Source organism: Cucumis melo, chromosome 4 (assembly GCF_025177605.1).
Source record: "Cucumis melo cultivar AY chromosome 4, USDA_Cmelo_AY_1.0, whole genome shotgun sequence".
Lineage (NCBI taxonomy): Eukaryota > Viridiplantae > Streptophyta > Magnoliopsida > Cucurbitales > Cucurbitaceae > Cucumis > Cucumis melo.
The window spans coordinates 28,618,281-28,637,317 of NC_066860.1; the positions used below are offsets into that span (position 1 = coordinate 28,618,281).

Here is a 19,037-nt window from a genome sequence, read left to right on the forward strand (position 1 = left end):
TTCATCCTGAGGAAGAGAAAAAGATGAAAGGGCAAACTTAGAATAATTAAAAAATTGCTAATTTTATGAGCTTTGTTATACAAGCCGTAAATAGTTTGGTATTTTGTTACATATACGTAAATTTTTCAAATTTAAATATCATTTTTTTTTAACAATTATCAGAATAAGTGATCAAACCTACAATTCAAAGAGAAACGATAGATGTTAATTGTCGTTAAGTGCTAAATTCATTGTGGCATATTCAAACTTTTTAATATTAAATCATAGTCATTTGTTTTTTAAACCTAAAAGTTTTTAAATTAAACATGTGTTATTCATTTGGAAATATATATATAATTACAATATGTACTAAATTTATGAACCGCCTGTAGAAAAGACATCGATTACAATTTTATATGCATCCTTATTTAAAATTATAAAAGCCAAAGTTATGAGATTGATAGAGAGATTTCACTCATATTTGTATGTGTTGTTTTAATTCGTAGCAAAAGCGAATTCCAAAAGTGAGTGGAATTTACCCTTAAACACACACATATCTAATATTGTTGATGGGTATATTAAAAGTCCATAATTTAATTTTTCTAATTATTAATTGAACTAAAATGTCCTACGAAACACAAATAATGATAGATTGTTTCATTTTCGTAAAAATAACTATGTTATCAAATGCTTATTTCTTTTGTTACTTCATTAAATCAATTTGGATCATGTAGCATAAATAAATGTTGAGTGTATTTTATTTTAACCTCTTAATTTTTCGGGTTTAATTTATTCTAATTTGGCTTTCCAATTTTTCATCGACTAATTATTTTAGTTTAAAACAAAGTCTCAACTTTTAATATTTTTCAAGCTTCAGTTTAAATGTACAACATTTATTGATTATTCTTTTAATCAAATAATAATAAAGCGTATTATTTGGTTTATGTAGGGATATACCAAAAAATAAAATTTAGTCTAAGTTTTATCCTCGTAAAGTATCAAAAACGTTCTCAAAGTTTGAGTTAAAAATTATTAGAACTAATAACATTATTTTAGAAATATTTAGGGGGACTTAAGATACAACAGTTTTTTAGCACTTACTTTAATTTAATTTGGTGCAAAATGCACGAATATAAAAAATAATTTGAAATGTAGTCGAAGATAAATATCTTTCGATTTTAGAGTTTGGATCAATTTAAACTATAAACTAATATTCATTTGAATATTAAATTTTGGAGGTTTTATCAATTTAAACCCTTAACGATAATAGTTGTTTATCAATTTAAATATTACTTTTATAAATGTATTAACTTAATTCAAATTTCGTAGGTGTGTTAATCTAATAATATAAGAATCTTAAAATCAATACATTTATACAAGTTTAAGGTCTAAATCAATACAAGTTTCTGTTATAAATCTCCATTCTCTTTTTTATTATTTTTTTAAAATTAAAGTTCGTCAACAAGGTTGTTGATATTAAATAGAGATGGAAAGAAACAAAATATATAATAAAAAAAGACTATTTGTTAAAACAAAAAATAAATATATCATTTTTATGTGTTCCCATTTTCGTTGACTTTTTTTTTTTTTTTTAATGCTAAGTTTAGATGAGTATTAGTGTGAAGTCTTCTTTTCCCTTTGTGATGGAGGTTTTTTTCTTTCTTTTCTTTTCTTTTTAAGGAAAAAAACAAATAACAAAAGAAAAAAAAAGACTAATTTTAAAAGAATTAAAGAGATGCATTTGTTGATCAATTAATTTCATTTATATATTACTTTAGAGATAAGAATGATCCTTTTCAAACATTATATATAAACAGAAGCAGACAAGTTTAATAAAATACTTAGACTTCACACACTAACTTAATTAGATTAATTTCCATTTATTTTTTTTAATAAATGATAATAATATACAAAAACAAGTTGTGAATAATTTGAGGGTAATAATAATAATATAAAATCCTAATTGTTTTCTTCTTCCAATTAATTAAGATGATTTGATCTATTTAAAATATTAAAGGTATCATATCTACCGCTTTTAATTTAATAATTCAAAATACAAAATAATATTTATTTTAATTTGAATTTAAATAATTGGTCAACTTTAGAAATCTTTCTTTAATCTTTCTTTTTTGTCTATATATATATATATTGGTATAGATGGAGATGGAGATTCCAAGTCCTCTTTGAACAATTCAAGAGAAATAGAGAGCAAAAAGATATGGGTGTTTTCAAAGGACTTGTTTTAAAGTTCATCCACAAAGATTTTCATGAAGTGGTTCGAAGGATGTCCGCTATTGATACCTTTTTGTTTCTGGTAATGATTTTTACCCTATGATTGTTTTGTTGTAAAAAATTTCTTTGTTCAATAGTCATTTCTTTGTTTTATAACGACAAATTTATTTGTCAAACAATAACAGTTGACTTACTATATTTGTTTTGTTTCGATTTCATATTTTTATGTTTTTCTTTTTAGTTTTGGAAAATTTTCAAAGTGTGAAATAGAAAGAAAAAAAATTCTAAAACTGTAGAAAAAGTAAATAAACATATTGTAGTTTCTCCCAAAAATAAAAGCTAATGTTCATGTGGAAACTTAGAGACAAAAAAAAAAAAAAAACATTCTTAAACTGTGCTAACAAATTCACATTTTCTTAAACTTGCAGATCGTACATTTTGTTGATAAATTGGGAGTCTGGCATAAACTTCCTGTTATTTTAGGGCTACTTTATCTAGCAACTCGTCGACATCTTCATCAGCAATATAGCTTGTTCAATGTAGGGAAAGCCCCACCTGGTGGAGTACGGTTCAATCCGAAGGATTACCCATACCGAACTCCTGATGGAAAGTACAATGATCCCTTCGATGAAGATGCCGGAGCACAAGACACCTTTTTTGGCCGAAACATCCATCCCGTTGACCAATCCGAAACGGTATTAGATCATATATATGTTTTTTGCTCATTGCCTTCACTTTTTATTTTAAAGAGAAGTATGTATTAAGTCGAAAATAATCAAGGATTCGTTTGGTAACAATTTTGTAGTTGTTGAAACCTGATCCTATGGTGGTTGCTACAAAACTTTTGGCAAGAAAAAAGCTTATCGACACTGGAAAGCAATTCAACGTGATTGCTGCTTCTTGGATTCAATTCATGATTCATGATTGGATGGATCATTTGGAGGAAACCAATCAGGTTTATTATTATATATTCATCTTATTTATTTAATAATCTAAAATACAAAGTTCAATGATTTGAGTGGAGTTTGAAATGTTAAAAAATATGAGAAAAAGTTGAAGACCTAGAAGAAGATAAATATATTATTTTTGAACTATTAAACTGATTTTATTTTGACACATTTACATGTATAATTTTATTAGGAATACAAATCTAGGTTATTAGTCCTAGATTTTGCTATTTTATACAAACATATCTCAACTAACTAAAAATGGATATATTTTTTATCGAGAAGTCAAACATTTTAATCTTTTTGTTCTTTGAAGTTATGTTGAACTTTTGTATTGGTGAAAGTACAGGAGGTGGAATTGGTGGCTCCACGTGAAGTTGCAAGTGAGTGTCCATTGAAATCCTTCAAATTCTTCCCCACGAAACAAGTTCCCACAGGTGTTTCAGACATCAAAACTGGAACTATTAACATTCGAACACCTTGGTGGTAAGTAATTCAATTTCAAGCTACAAAAGTTACATTACATGTTAGTTTTTATTTTATCTCCAATTTTTTAAATATATATATATATATAGAACTCTAACCTCTCGATTTTATGTTTAATACATTTAGACAAATTTATCAATTTTAAAAGTTAATTAGTCTGTTAAACATAAATTTAAATTAAATATCTAATGGTCATTTTAAACATGCATATTCAATTAGTAGATGAATAAAATTTTTAGAAAAATAAAATTTTATGTACTAGATTTAAAATTATAAAAATTTAGAGATCAAATGTTGACCAACTTAAGTCAAATTTTAAAATTAAGGATAAGAATTTGTAACTTTAACCAAAAAAAAAATCTTTCAACTTTCTCTAATTATCTAGCTTCATAAATCTATTGACTTTCCTTAGGGATGGAAGTGTTTTGTATGGGAGCAATGCAGAGATGTTGGGGAAGGTAAGAACTTTTGAAGATGGGAAGCTAAAGATCGACGACGACGGTCTTCTTCCTCACAACACCGACGGTGTTGCTATCTCAGGCGATGTTAGAAATAGTTGGGCTGGTGTCTCTACTTTGCAAGCTCTATTCATTAAGGAACATAATGCCGTTTGTGACGCCTTAAAGGTTTGTATCTCTCACCTTTTATCAAAAATATACATTTTGGACTAAAATGTGAGGGTGCTAAAGATGTGTCAATGGTGTTTGAGATACATACATTAAAATACGATAACGTTAAAATTGAATGCAGATGGAATATAAGGATATGGAGGATAAAGATTTGTATAGACATGCAAGACTTGTGACTTCTGCTGTGATTGCCAAAATTCACACCATTGATTGGACTGTTGAGCTTCTCAAAACTGACACTTTGCTTGCTGGAATGAGAGGCAATTGGTATTTTACTACTCTTCCTTTATTCTTTCAAAAGTTTTCGAAAAAGATTTGTTTTGTAAATTGAATCTCTTTTTATCACATTTGTTAAACTAAAAAAATTATCGGTATTAGTTTTGCCGGGTAAATTACAAAAACCACTTCTGAAAGTATATGGTGATAATTACAATTACATCTTTAAGCTTTTACAAATGTTAAAATTAGACACTCAAAGTTATAATGATTGAGAAATTGAACTCCCAAGTTACCCTTAAATTTATACAATTGTTTAGATTTATACGATTATATAAGTTTGAGAATCTAATATTTTAGCACTTCTTTAAGTTTCCAAACTCATTTTTAATTATTAAAAATTTGATGATATAATTACAACTACACTCGAATACCAAATGAATTAAACCCTTAAAGACGTGTTCGGACTCATTTTAATTAAACCCTTAAAAATTGAAAATGTTATTACTATTCCAAAAATAATCGACGTCATTTTAAACTTATAATTGACAATGGCTCATTGATTCTATTACAACAACAATAAAATAAAAAAAATAAAAACAAAAAACTCATAAACTCCTTGAATCAAGTCTTATGATTTTTTAATTCTATATAAGGTACGGACTATTGGGAAAGAAATTTAAAGACATGTTCGGACATGTTGGAGGAGAAATTTTGGGAGGTTTAGTGGGTTTAAAAAAACCAAATAATCACGGTGTCTCATATTCCTTGACTGAAGAATTCACTAGTGTCTATCGTATGCATCCACTTCTACCTGAAGAATTCTACTTCAGAGATGTGTATGACGATCCCGACGAGAACAAATCTCCACCCTTGAATAGAAAGTACCTCCTCTCTCCCTCCCTCTCTCTCTCTCTCTATGTATCATCAATCATTGAGAAATTATTTTGCATATTTCAACTAATTTAATGGATATTCTTTTTTGTTTTCCTTCTTTGAATAGAGTGCCAATGAGTGATATGATAGGGCACAAAGGAGAAGAGACCTCGAAGAAGATGGGCTTCACGGCCCTATTAGTTTCAATGGGCCACCAAGCAAGTGGAGCTCTTGAGCTGTTTAATTATCCACTGTGGCTTAGGGATCTCATAGCCCAAGACATGGACGGCAAGGATAGGCCCGATCACGTTGACCTTGCCGCCCTTGAAGGTGTTGACCCAATCTCCACCCTTCGTTTTTTTTTTTTTTTTTTTTTTTTCTTTCTTCTTCTTCCTCTTCTGATCTAATTAAATTGAACCCTTCGTTTTACAATTGCATCATGTTAATCATTAAATATTACTCTTTTTTTTCTTTTCATTTTGCAGTTTATAGGGATAGAGAGAGGAAAGTTGCTCGATACAATGACTTTCGTAGAGGATTATTTCTTATTCCAATCTCGAAATGGGAAGATTTAACGGACAATAAAGAGGCAATTGAAGTGCTTCGTGAAGTGTATGGTGATAATGTGGAGGAGCTTGATATTCTTGTGGGGTTGTTGGCTGAGAAGAAAATCAAAGGCTTTGCTATTAGTGAGACCGCTTTTGTCATTTTCTTGCTCATGGCTTCAAGGTAGAGTAAATCAAACTTTCATCTCTATTTTTTAAAAAAAAAATTATTTTTAAAAATTAAGTATGTATAAATACTATTTTTATTATAATATAACCATTTTGGTACTCAGACTAATTTAGAGCAATTAAAACCGTAATAATGTAGGAGGCTAGAAGCAGATACCTTCTTCACATGCTATTTCAACGAAGGAGCGTACACAAAGAGGGGATTGGAATGGGTAAACAAGACAGAGAGTTTAAAAGATGTTATAGAAAGACATCACCCCGAGATTTCAAAAAAATGGATGAACTCATCAAGTGCTTTCTCTGTTTGGGATTCTCCTCCTAACAAGCCCAACAAAGTTCCTATTTACCTTCGTATTCCTCGTTAACCGAGTCTTTTGGTTTGTTTTTTTCGCCTTTATTCATCGTTGCATTGTTTTCGTGTTGTTTTTCTATTTGTTTGCTTTCATGTTTTAATGTGGAATTTGGATTTTGATTCTCATATATTTTCGAAATAAAAGAAATTATGTGGTGTTGTTTTTTGTTCTCGCTATATGCATACTCCCAACCTTAATTTACAGGACACTGCGATACACAAGTTAAATATAAATTTAACTTAGTTTTGGATGTAATTAAATTCCTCTCGCACTTTATTAATAAGATCAATCGACAATAATATGCATAAATGTGTGGAGCGTCAATAAGCTATTACAATAAATTAACTTAATAATATTAGACACTACCAATCAATGATAGACTATCTTAAAATAAATGTTATTCTTCTATTATACATATTACGTGCCGGGTGATAGAAAAAAGATGGAACGTAACTAAACTATATGAGTTGAAAATATTGTCAAAATGGGAAATTACAAAAATTACTCTTAAAGTAAGGTAGTAGAAGGGTTGTAGAAAATAAATTACATACGAACTTGGATTGGAATGAGGCATACAAATAGAGTCATCAATAAACTACCTACAAATATTAAAAATTAAATATTTTTTTCTTTATAAGGACGACAAAATTTAGGGGGGCTCAAAGCCCCTGAGCATATACTAAATCCGCCGTTGGTAGTAGTTGTCATATTACACTCTTAGTGTTAAATTGGATCTTCATACTTACTCTACTTAAAGGTTTGGAAATCTAGGGAAAAAAACAATGGATTATAAAGATATTTTCGAGAACTTTTGTTGTTTTAGAAAAGAATACTGACACATGCAATGTGTGCAACCTAGGAGAGGTTAGTGAGTAGTTTTAAACGTTGCGAGACATCATGGTAAATTATGGGGTTTTTTAAAGAAATTATAGATTTATATTTGGATCTCTCTAACTTTAAATAATATTTAACATGACTTCTCTTTTGTTTTGTTTAATATAAGTAGTCAACTTTTTTTATCTTAATTAAGTCAACTTCTTTTATGTTTGACTAAGCAGTCAACTTCCTTTTCTTTTTTAATTAAGAAGGAGGGTAAACATGTCGAAAGGCAAAATTATATACTTTTGTAGTACTACTTGGATTATTATCAATTACTCATGCAAATCAAAGAAGGGACAAACTAGATTAATTAAACTCGTTGATTAATATTTACATGTAAAATAATAATTATGTATATCATTAATTACAAGGGTTTCGAACGTTAATCTCACCAATAACCTAAAAACAAGTTGTGAATAATTTGAAGGTAACAATAATGATATAAATTCCAAATTGTTTTACTTCTTTCAAGTTGATTTAAAAATCAGAATTTCTTTTAAATAATGTTTCTTTAAAATATTGACAAAACTACGGTAGGCGCGAAACTATTGACAGAAATAGAGTAGCAAAGTCATGTATCTGATACACGACTTCGGTACAGGTGTATGTTTTGGAAGTCAACGCTACAGTTGACTGCTAAATTTGTCGCGCGTAGCAACGAAGTCGTGTACCCGATACACGACTTCCCTCACATGCATTTGCAACACTTGTCCTTCTTACAGTGAAGTCGTGTACTAGGTAGAATTCATGCGGAGCATATAGGAAGGTGACATTCTCGAAATAATTTTCGTGCAGAAGCAGTAGCAACACGTGAGCCGACAGTATCAGATAATTATTTTACTTGGTATTCGTCGATTACCAGAGGCTTCATCACACCTAACGACGTTTTTTATTATTTCATCGTAAGAATTTTAATATGATTTGTTTTGTAAATTTAATACAAGATTTAATACAAGCATGCACATTTTTTAATTATATTATTTGCAATTGTCCAGAATAATTTTGTTCAAGACGTACATGCTTACTCCATGGAAAACAATTTACAAGATTTGAACTCAATGTGTGACCAAACCATGAAAAATATATAACAAATTATTCAACAAACTCGATGACCAAATGTTGCCGACACTTATCGTAGATGCATTTGATGTAGACAACGACAACGCGATGATGTCGTAGAGAAAGATGAAGAAAATCCTTAATTTGTAAACCAAATCTTTAATTCTTATAAATTTCAAATCTAATTATAAATGTATAACTATATTAAAATGCATTCTTATAAATTGTATATATAAGTAATTCTTTTAGTACTTTGTAAACAAAATTTAGGTGTTATATCATTTTTAAAGTTTGCTAAAACTTTAATAAAGTTGTATATTATTATTTAAATTAAAAATTGGACTTTTTAAAATTAATTATTTTACAATGAAACTAAATTAAATGATGTGATTTAGATGTAAGAATCTTAATAATATCAAAACATAATATTCTTTTAAAAATAGAGAATCAACTATAAGAAACTAATATTATAGTAGTACAATATTTAAATCAAGAGTTGAACTATAAAATAAGATTTGGATTTAATAAATTTGTGATAGTAAATAAAATAATATCAAGAATTATATTAAGATTCTTCCAAGAAGCCTATTAATTAAAATCTTTAATACGTAAAAGCCTATCTATTTCCAATTTAATAAAAAATTGTATATGTTTTGGTGATTTCATATGAGAATTGTATGCATAAAAGATGGAAAATTTAACGAAAATAAGCTATATGATATTCGCACACAATATGATCATATAATAAAGCAAAAAAAACATTCTTAAAAAGGATTTACGAGGAATCATCACTCAACCAAACAACCAACCATCATTTCTCTTTTCTTTTAAAAACAAACAAAAAAAGATTATGTAATTAATTATAGAAATAGTGTACCCGGTACACGACAGCTTCTATTGGAATCACATCGCACGTGTTCAAACTGGTAAGCAAAGTTGTCAAAAGATGCTGACGTGGATTAAGTAAAGTTTCATCGTTTCAAAAAACTACCTTATTCTTTATAGTTTGGCCATCCACCCTATTTTTGTCATTTCTTCACAAACTACCATATTTTTGTCATTATCTTCGAAAAACACTATTTTTCAAAATACTCTTGAAAACCAATTCAAAGTAGCATGCCTACCTCGTTTTAATAATTTAAAATCCCAAATAATAATATTTTGCATCTTTTTAAAAGAATAGTTGACTTTAAATCTCAACTTTTGATGTCTAGGGATTGGGATTTCATCTTATAACAAAATAATTCAAGAGAAATAGAGAGAAGTAAAAATGTTGCCTATGATGTTGAAACCCATCAAAGCTATTTCACTATTAGTGATACGATTGTTCGTCCATAAAGATTTTCATGAACTTGCTCGAAGGATGACTGTTTTGGATATCTATCTGTTCTTGGTAACTATTTTCGTTTTTAATTAATTTTCTATGGCGCATTTCAAGTTTTATTGCACCTTTTTTTAACCATCAACGATATAACTTATACAAAGTCGGAAAAACTACTTCAATCGAAGTTCAGAGCAATCCTAAGGATTGCCTGTACCGAACTCCTGATGAAAAGTATACAGATCCATTCGATGATGACCTTCTTTGATAGAAATGTCCATCCTGTTGACCAATATGAAACGGTATTATTATTTACATCATATGTTTTTGCTTGTCAGTGTGATCATTACTTTTTATTTCAAAAAATTATTAAGTCCCAAGACTTAAAATGATTTGTTTGATAAAATTTTTGTAGTTGTTGAAACTTGAACCTTTGGTTGTTGCTACAAAACTTCTGGCAAGCAACTCAACGTGATTGCAGCTTCTTAGATTCAATTCGTGGTTCATAACTGAATGGATCATTTGGAAGATACTAAACAGGTATGGTCTTATATTGTTTTTATATATTCTCTTTGTTTAATTTAATTATAATATAAATCCAAATCCTAATTAGATGAGTTTGGTGCGTTATTCAAAAAAACATAAGAAAATTTTGAAGACCAAGAAGAAAATAGATATATTATTGTATTTTTTATACATTTAAATATTTTAGTTGCATCACATGAATTTGTATGTACAAATCTAGATCATTAGTCCCTTTAGATCCACAATGTTATATAGAACTTTGACATTTTAAATTCGAAAACTAAGTAATTTAAGATATAAATTAATTCCATATTTTAAAAAGGTTATGTCATCTCTTAAAATTTATCTTTCTAAATATTTAAGAAGTGTGAAAATTTATGTGGCACGTGTATCTATAACATATGAAGTTAATAAGTCAAACTTAATTATATTTAGTGCGTGGAGTTTTTATTATATCTCTGACTTAAACTCAAAGTTCATATCAAACTCATCATCGACCAAAACATGCTGCAAAACAAGCAAACTTAAACATGTAACTCAAAGGGTTAAAAGGCATTATACTCGTAACTTAAAAGTTTGAAAGTGCCCCTCTTGATGTTGTTGATTCAAAATAACTAAAATCAATTTCTCAAAGTCAAAACATTTTATAACAAATTTTTTTTTTTTTTTTCCTTTTTGTATGTCCCAAGTAGATATATTTTTCTTTCATATGAACCCAAATGTTTTGGCATTTCACATATTTTCTTAAAATTATATGATTAATTCAAACATCCTTTCTTAAACAAGCAAATATCTATGAGTAAAAAAGGTAAGAATTGAGTCAATTTGAACATAACTATTCAATTGGTTAAGTATGTATATCTTCAAATCAACCGGTCAAAAATTTAAATCTATCTATTCTCTAAAATTGTGTTGAACTAAAGATGTAGATAAATTAAATATAATTATTATTTATTGTTGAAAGTACGGGTTGAATTGATGACTCCACCTGAAGTTGCAAAAGATTGTTCTTTGAAATCATTCAAATTCTTGAAGACAAAAGAGGAATCCACCGAACCTTTTTGATAATAGAAGTGGATCTATTGACATTAGAACATCTTGGTGGTAAGAATCTATTTTTTTTACCCAAAAGTTGAATTACAAATTTAGTTCTTTCCGCCCTTCTCATATTCTTAAATCTATGAACCTTTTAAGGATGGAAGTGTTTTGTATGGAAGCAATGAAGAAAAGTTGAAGAAGGTAAGAACTTATAAAGATGGGAAACTAAGGATGGAGGACGACAACCTTCTTCCTCATGACAAAGATGGTATTACCATCTCCGGCGATGTTAGAAATAGTTGGGCCGGTGTCTCTACTTTGCAAGCCATTTTTATTAAAGAACATAATGCCGTTTGTGATGCTCTAAAGGTTTGTATCTCTTACTAAGTGCATGTTATATATTATTTTTTTTTTATTTTTTTTAACGTTTTCCAAAGAAAAATACAAAAAGATATATAGGTGGGTTTGTTTGATAATTACTTTCTTTTTTCTTATTATTTATTTATTGTGATTATTAAAATTAATATAGAATCTATTTTATGGTTTTTCACCGATCCTATTCGTTTGGAAGTAAAAGTTTTTTGGATTAAGGATAAAGTTGAAATTTGAGAAAAATTGCAAATTGGTAGCACATCGGAAAAACTAAATATAATGTTAGAAAAAAAAATGCGATCTCAACAATAAATCGGTAGAATATCCACAATTTTCTTGAGTTGGATATGATAATTTCATCAAACAACATATCATTAAATTTTGAGAAAAACATAATCTTACCTCCCTCATCTCTATCAATCGTATACTTGACTATATGAATATTTCGACTATATATATCCTAACATTATCATAAGGAGATTCCTTCTTTATGTATATATTTTAAAGAATGAAAGAGATATTTATTAAAATTAAATGCAAAAAGAATATGAAAATATGGGGATGAAGAATTGTATAGATGAGCATGACTTGTTACTTCTGCCGTAATTGCTAAAGTTCATACCATGGATTCGACAACCATATGGGTATTTACAAGTTTACCCTCAAAGTTCTATAAATGTTACAATTGATCATTACCGTTGTTTTTTTAATTCTAAAAAGGTATGGATTATTGGGAAAGAAATTCAAAGACAAATTTGGAGAAGTTGGAGGATCTATATTGGAAGGCCTAATTAGTTGGTTTGAAAAAACCAAATAATCACGGTGTTACCTATTCCTTTACTGAATAATTCACCGGCGTGTATCGTGCACCAACTCCTACTTGATTCTTTCTACTTGAGAGATGTCACAGTTGATCCCGATCACAACAAAATCTCCACCATTATTGAATAGTATACCTCCTTTTTCTCTCTCACTCTTTATAGTTAACTTAACTATATTGTGGTTATTTCAACCAAGTTAATGGATATTGGTTTTGTTGTATGAATAGCGTGCCAATGGCGAATATGATAGGGCACAAAGGAGAAGATGGGCTTCACGGCCCTATTAGTTTCAATGGGCCACCAAGCAAGTGGAGCTCTTGAGCTAGCTGTTTAACTATCCATTGTGGCTTAGGAATCTCATAGCCCACGACATGGAAAACAAGGATAGGCCCGATCACATTGACCTTGCAGCTCTTGAAGGTGTTGACCCAATCACAGCCCTTTATTTCTCTTCTCATCTAATCTGCACCCTTTGTTTCTTTACGATTACATTATGTTAAACAATAATTTTCTATTTTTCCATCTTGCAGTTTATAGGGACAGAGAAAGGAGAGTTGTTAGGTACAATGACTTCCATAGGGGATTGTTTCTCATTCCAATCTCCAAGTGGGAAGATCTAACTGACAGTAAAAGACGATTGAAGTACTTCGTGAAGTGTATGATGATGATATGGAGAAACTTGGTATTCTGGTGGGGTTGATGGCAGAGAAGAAAATCAAAGGTTTTGCTATTAATGAGACTGCTTTCATCTCTTTCTTGCTTATTGCTTTAAGGTAAACTGAACCAAACTTTAATCCTTGTAACATTCTTTTTAATTTAATCTAAGTTTATAAATACTATTTTCAACGTACAAATTATCTATTTTTTAAGAGTATTTTTAAAATCCAAACAAAAAAAAATAAGTAAATAAGTTCAATGTTTCAATATAACTATTTTTGTTTATTTAGTAATTATTTACCGTAATATTGAAAAAGAAAATAATCCGTGTATTTCATTGACTATAAGAAATAAAAATCTTAACAATACAGGAAGATAGAAGCAGAGATAGCTTCTTCACATGCTATTACAATGAAGAAACATGCACCAAGAAGGGATTGGAATGGGTAAAAACAACGAAAGATATTATAAAGAGGCATCATCAAAAAATGGATCAACTTGTCGAGTGCTTTCCGTGTTTGGGATTCTCCTCCCAACAAGTCTAACCATGTTCCTCTTTACCTTCGTATTCTTCATCGAGTACTCTTTTTCTTTTTTCAACCATATGCATGGTCGTGTTATTGTCGTGTTTTCTTTTATTTTTCTTTCATGTTCTTAGCGTGATATTTTGACTTTGATGATTTTCACAACTTTAACTCACTATAACTTGTTTGTGTATAAGACAAACTATTGAACATCTAGTCCGTTAGAGGTTTTATTTTCTATTTCTTCCCAACTCAATTGGATGAGAAAACTATATAGCTTAATTAGTGTTACGATTAAACTGACTATTTTGTTGGTGATATATTATATTTGAAAATCAATTAATAATATTTGTATACTTTCTGAGCTACATATTTGCAATCACATCCCCAAAATTCATATATCACAAAATTGGGAAACAAATTATTAGAATAATTAGGCCAAGAAATGATTGTGTATTAGAAATATGTCTTCTGTGTGTTAAGAATCCATAGCAGCCTCCTTTGTGATAAGAGCCATCAAAAGATCATTCCAAGCATCAATGGGGCCTGGCAAGCACCAATGTACACAGTCATTGTACCCTTTCATCCATTTGTTTCCCCAAAACTCCCCCGGGTGCCCGTCCGCTCTCATCATCATCGCCATCGTCACATCGATCACCTCGAATCTCCTCCTCGCCTCCGCTTCTTGTTTTGCCTTTTCAATCTCTTCTATTTGAACCTCCCTCATCTTCCAATCAAAACTCTCTAAATTGATGTCTTTTGCACTCGAGGGTCGCGTTCTATTACAATACCCACCCGTGTTCCAAACCCCATTCTCGAAATGAGCGGGTGAGAATGTCCTTACAAATGTCACCAACTTACCACAGCTTTTGCAATTGTTGATGTACTTCAAAGCCGCTCGAAAAGCCATTTTCAAGGCGAAGTCAGGATCATAATTTGTGATGTTTGGATCGCTGCAATAGATGCATTTCCCAATTTTGGTATCTTCTTCGTGCAAGTACAACACTCGGAAAAACCAATGGCCATTGGAGATTATGGCGTAATCAATGTCAGGTAGGTGACGTGTCCAGCCATCGTCGAGCTTGTCGAATTGTAGGTCAAAAACGCCGGTTCCCGTTCCATTCAGAACTCTCTCCTCTCCAGCCACAAGGAATTTTGTCCAAAGCATCATAAGAGTTACCTCACTTTTTGGAAAATACCATCTTCTAAACCTATCTTCTGAATCTTTGTATACATCTTCTGGAGTTTCTACCTACAAAACGAAAACAAATCATCATAATAACGAATTAACATTTTCATTATATCATATAAAAATTAAAGTCCACGTAACATTTAAAATAAACAACAAGATATCAATAACGTGAATATAATATAAACAATAGACACTTTGTTCCGTTTCAAAAATATAATACATATATATTTATTCCTTAATTTATACTATGATTCTTAATATATTTTATTTGTATAATTTTTGAAAACATTTAACAACAAAAATTTTCAAGCATTGACAATGAAATTTTAATCTTAGTAATTCAATAATAGAAAAGAATTAAAAGTTAGTGGGAGACAAAAATGTAACGCAACAATCATGAAAATACTTTTTGTCTTCTATTTTTGTTTTTTATAATTTGGAATAATTATTTCTTAATCACTTGGGGATTAAACCCAATTATTGCCTTACACATTTCTCTCTTTTTGACTACTTCAAATCAAAAGAGTTACCCTTTTTTTTATTACTAATTTAACTATTTAATAAAGTTTTAGAAAACAAAACTTATTAATTGTAAATAGTTTTGTTGGCATTAAAGGCCAAAATACCCAGCAGTCAATTCCCTTCAATTAAGGAAACCCTTCTAAAAACTTTTTTTTTATTTATTTTTATACAATTTCTTCTTCTTCTTTTTTTATCATTTTATTGACTCTAATTTTATTTTTCCCATAAATAAACACATTTTACCAATATTTTTTAGGAATTTAATAATTAGAAACTTGTGAAATTTAATACTATAATTATTTCTCAACCTTTTTTGGAAAAAGAAAATTAATGCTACAATATTACATGTAACAACTTTCTTTTTATTTGAATTGGCAGCCAGCTAATTAAAAATAAAAAGAGATGTTTTCGACAAAAAAAATCGTACTATTTACATTAATAGCAGGAAAAAAAAACTCTTATAAGTGTATCTCTGTTAACCTCTATCGATAATATACTTTTATTAATAATTTTTATTACTAATAGACATCGGTAAACTTCTATCAGTTCTCATGATTAACATATGGTAACAAATTTCTATGATTAGTGTTTATCTAAACAATAAAGAAGGTATAATTTTGATACAACTTGTTATCTACTTTTCAATATCTAAAAAGTCTCCTAAAGAAAACCCTTCAAACTTTTGGTTCTGTTCTTTTTTCAAGGGCATTGAATTGTAAATGAATTAAGAAGACTTGGCAATGTGAGATAAAGGGTACAAACAAACTACAAGTTCAAACAAAATGGAATGGCAAAAGAAAACCAACAAAAAAAATTTATCATTAGTGTACAATTTTGTAATAATTATATGGAATTTTTTCGAATAAAACAATGAATCATATTAAATTTGAGGAACAAGAAAAAAAAAATCAAATATATATATGTGTGTGTGTGTGTGTGTTGTGTTGGCTTTTGATAGAAAAAGAATAAAGCCTCTTTTTTTTTTTTCTTTTTGGAAGTTAGTAGAAGCATTAAGTTGGAAGGTTTAGACAAACAATACTTCATTTTCACTAATCAATTAGGTTACCTAAAAAAAATATAATCAATTCAATTTAATGTTAAGAATTAAAGACATATTATTGAGTATAATTTGCATCTATGAATCCAATAAAATTCTAGTGGGAATTTGCTTAAATTGAAGCCCAAATTTTGGAAGGTCAATTATATACAAATTAAAAAGTGCCAGCCAAATATTGACCTTAATACCATTCTTCACCCTTTTTTTCTCTTTTTTTTTTTTCTTGGCATCCTAGTCCCCTTCTCATTGTCTTTTTTTTTTTTTTCTTTTTACTAAATGGTTCAAAATTTGCAATTAAGAAAAGAAAATAAATAAATATAATAAAATATATCAATAAACTATAACATTTATAAAATTCAGCAAAATTTTATTAGTTTCTATCATGTTTCTAAAATAAAATTTTGCTATATTTAAAAATAATTTCAACAATTACCCTTAACAATAATTTTCTTTTTTTTTTCTTCTTTTATTAATCCCCGATTATCAAAAATAATCTTATAAAATGCACAAGAAATATACAAAAATTTTGTGAATAACATTAGCAATTTGAAATACATTGTTTTTCTTTCATTTTTTTTTTGCCAGGTAGTTTATTATTATTAATTTTGTTTTTAAAAAAAAAGGTAAAAGAAACAAGAAAATATATATCAATAAAAATTATATTTTTAATTTAAAAAAAAAAAAAAAAAAAAAAAACTATCATCAAACACTCTTTTTCTTTTTTCTTTATTTTTAGGAAAGAAACTTTTTCTAAAGGAAAAAAATTCAAAATTTGACAAAAAAAAACAAAGAAGAAGAATAAGAATCCAAAATACAATAAACACCAATTACCCACAAGCATTCAAGTTTTCTTTTTCCCCTTAAAAACAAATGAAACAAATTCTGAGGGAAAAAAAGGTTGAAGAAAGGTAAAATGGAAAAGAACATTTCCCAAATAATGACATTTCTCTAAATCAAATCTCTCCAACATTATTCCATTCCTTATGCTTTTTGATTTAAACCACAAAAAGTAACACAATTCATACAGATTTCCATATTAATTCCGCAATCAAATGCATGCAAATCAAGCAAAGAATCAGAATAATCGACACCCATTTCAAGAAGTTTATTCAAAAAGAAAAAAGAACAGAGAGAGATTGAGGAAGAACAAGAGAAAGAGGTGTAACGAACCTGTGATAAGATACATAGAAGAGATTCCATATGATTTCTAGCTACAGAATCACCGATAAATGCGAGTTTCTTCCCACGAAGAAGATGAAGAAACGCCATTGGATCAAACCTCGGAAGCTCACATTCATCCGGCTTCCATCTCCAATTCACAAAATCCGAATCCTTTCTCCCCTGTTTAAAGCAATTTTTCGATTCAGGAATCGTCGGGCAACTCCAATTTGTGTACGTCGCGGCCCCTTTTACATCCTTCACCCAATTCCCTTTTAACAAATTGCACCTCTGTTTTTCTGCAAAAAAAAAAAACAAAAAAACAAAAAAACAGAGCAGTTTCTCAATTCAAGAATCTAACATGAGAATGAACGAAAATGGAGAAATGGGTTAAGGGAAATGGAGTTTGATTGTTACCTTTTGGAGGGCTTGCGATGGGATCATGATCATGGACGGATTGAAGGCCGAGAAGCTTTGGACGAAGAACAAGAAATGGGTTTGGAGGGGAAAGGGAAGAGAAGAAGAAGAAGAAAAAGAAGGAAACAATGGCGGTCATTCCTAAGAATGACCATAGCAAAGGACTAAACCAACCCCATTTCTCTCTCTGTGAATGGCGATTATGATGGGATTTCTCCCCCAAATGAGAGCTTGAGAATTTCATGGCGTTTCAGCATGAAGAGAGAGAGAGAGAGATAGAGAAAGAGAAAGAGGCTTTTTGAGGAGGTTTCGTTTTGGGTTTTCGAGAAACTCCATTAAATTTTCGTTCGATGAGGAAATTACACCAAAATAGTAAAATATCAGCCGTCACAATTACAATGTGAATGCTCTTTAATAACTACAAATTATAAATTCAACGAAGCATTACGATGTTTCTTTTATACATCAAACCATTTAATACTGTCCAACTTTTCTTAGTATGCATGCCAAAACAAATCTAAGCTGACATAATGTAGTTAATTTTGATTAAATGATACTGACCTTACCTTTAGAGGGATTGTAAGTGTGTTGTTTAACATGCAAAAAAATCAAGCACAACTTAGCTACCATTTTGTGTTAACGAGGGTCTACAATTCTTAATCAACATTACGTGTCCACGACCAAGACTAGACTTGAGCATAGTATAAACTTCTTATACTATTAACATTGAGGTTTAGTTCTGATAGACACTATACATAATTTTTGGATGGTTTGTAATTTTTCTTAAATACATAAAACAATTCAATATTATCAAAGTTTGACTTAACATGCCATTTAAAGGTTCGATCTGTTATAAGAGGTTAAAAAAACACAATTATGGTACCAGCCTCTCCAAATAATTTCTTCCAAATTTTTGTGCCCAAGACGTAATTTCAATCATGTAACATGTGATTCGGACACGTGTCGTGACATAAAGAACTAAACGAATTCCATGTGATTTGTGGGGCGCACACAATAAAATCAGCCTAATTTATCGGCAACAT

General features: G+C 29.5%; 3 protein-coding genes across 4 annotated transcripts; 2 read left to right on the forward strand and 1 right to left on the reverse strand.

The window, feature by feature from the left end:
* The first annotated feature begins 2,160 nt into the window (after positions 1–2,160).
* Positions 2,161–6,623, forward strand: LOC103487066 (alpha-dioxygenase PIOX-like). 2 transcript variants are annotated; one of them, XM_008445263.2, is made up of 10 exons: positions 2,161–2,293; positions 2,640–2,906; positions 3,017–3,166; positions 3,508–3,644; positions 4,057–4,270; positions 4,395–4,540; positions 5,146–5,373; positions 5,493–5,695; positions 5,851–6,094; positions 6,239–6,623. In XM_008445263.2, exons 1-10 carry the CDS (start codon positions 2,198–2,200, stop codon positions 6,462–6,464), a joined length of 1,911 nt encoding a protein of 636 aa, XP_008443485.2. In that variant the 5' UTR covers positions 2,161–2,197; the 3' UTR covers positions 6,465–6,623. The 2 variants fall into 2 exon arrangements, with proteins under 2 accessions (XP_008443485.2, XP_050939844.1); XM_051083887.1 differs by having other exon boundaries at positions 2,167–2,293; positions 3,511–3,644.
* A 3,037-nt stretch (positions 6,624–9,660) lies between these two features.
* Positions 9,661–13,878, forward strand: LOC103487178 (alpha-dioxygenase PIOX). Its single transcript, XM_051083421.1, is given in 20 exon segments — positions 9,661–9,803; positions 9,805–9,966; positions 9,968–10,013; positions 10,127–10,163; positions 10,166–10,250; positions 11,205–11,280; positions 11,282–11,340; positions 11,430–11,643; positions 11,933–11,952; positions 12,206–12,282; positions 12,327–12,433; positions 12,435–12,511; positions 12,513–12,596; positions 12,695–12,730; positions 12,732–12,789; positions 12,791–12,887; positions 12,998–13,093; positions 13,096–13,240; positions 13,504–13,605; positions 13,607–13,878. Coding segments are annotated over 20 exon segments (1,902 nt in total). The 3' UTR covers positions 13,788–13,878.
* Positions 13,879–13,936: 58 nt separating this feature from the next.
* LOC103487062 (xyloglucan O-acetyltransferase 3) lies at positions 13,937–18,374 on the reverse strand. The gene is made up of 3 exons (XM_008445259.3): positions 17,995–18,374; positions 17,590–17,876; positions 13,937–14,900 (listed from the first exon to the last, which is right to left on the reverse strand). The coding sequence occupies exons 1-3, from the start codon at positions 18,236–18,238 to the stop codon at positions 14,127–14,129; spliced, it is 1,305 nt and encodes a 434-aa protein (XP_008443481.2). The 5' UTR covers positions 18,239–18,374; the 3' UTR covers positions 13,937–14,126.
* Between the last annotated feature and the right edge of the window lie 663 nt (positions 18,375–19,037).

What these genes read in the sequence shown, in the direction of transcription:
- LOC103487066 (XM_008445263.2), top strand. Translation starts at nt 2,198, where the DNA reads ATGGGTGTTTTCAAAGGACTTGTTTTAAAGTTCATCCACAAAGATTTT. An exon ending in GCTGGAATGAGAGGCAATTG is followed by an intron (nt 4,541 to 5,145) that starts GTATTTTACTAC and finishes ATTCTATATAAG; the next exon opens with GTACGGACTATTGGGAAAGA. An exon ending in TGACCTTGCCGCCCTTGAAG is followed by an intron (nt 5,696 to 5,850) that starts GTGTTGACCCAA and finishes TTCATTTTGCAG; the next exon opens with TTTATAGGGATAGAGAGAGG.
- LOC103487062 (XM_008445259.3), bottom strand. Translation starts at nt 18,238, where the DNA reads ATGAAATTCTCAAGCTCTCATTTGGGGGAGAAATCCCATCATAATCGC. An exon ending in CATCGCAAGCCCTCCAAAAG is followed by an intron (nt 17,877 to 17,994) that starts GTAACAATCAAA and finishes TTTTTTTTGCAG; the next exon opens with AAAAACAGAGGTGCAATTTG. An exon ending in TTCTATGTATCTTATCACAG is followed by an intron (nt 14,901 to 17,589) that starts GTTCGTTACACC and finishes TTCGTTTTGTAG; the next exon opens with GTAGAAACTCCAGAAGATGT.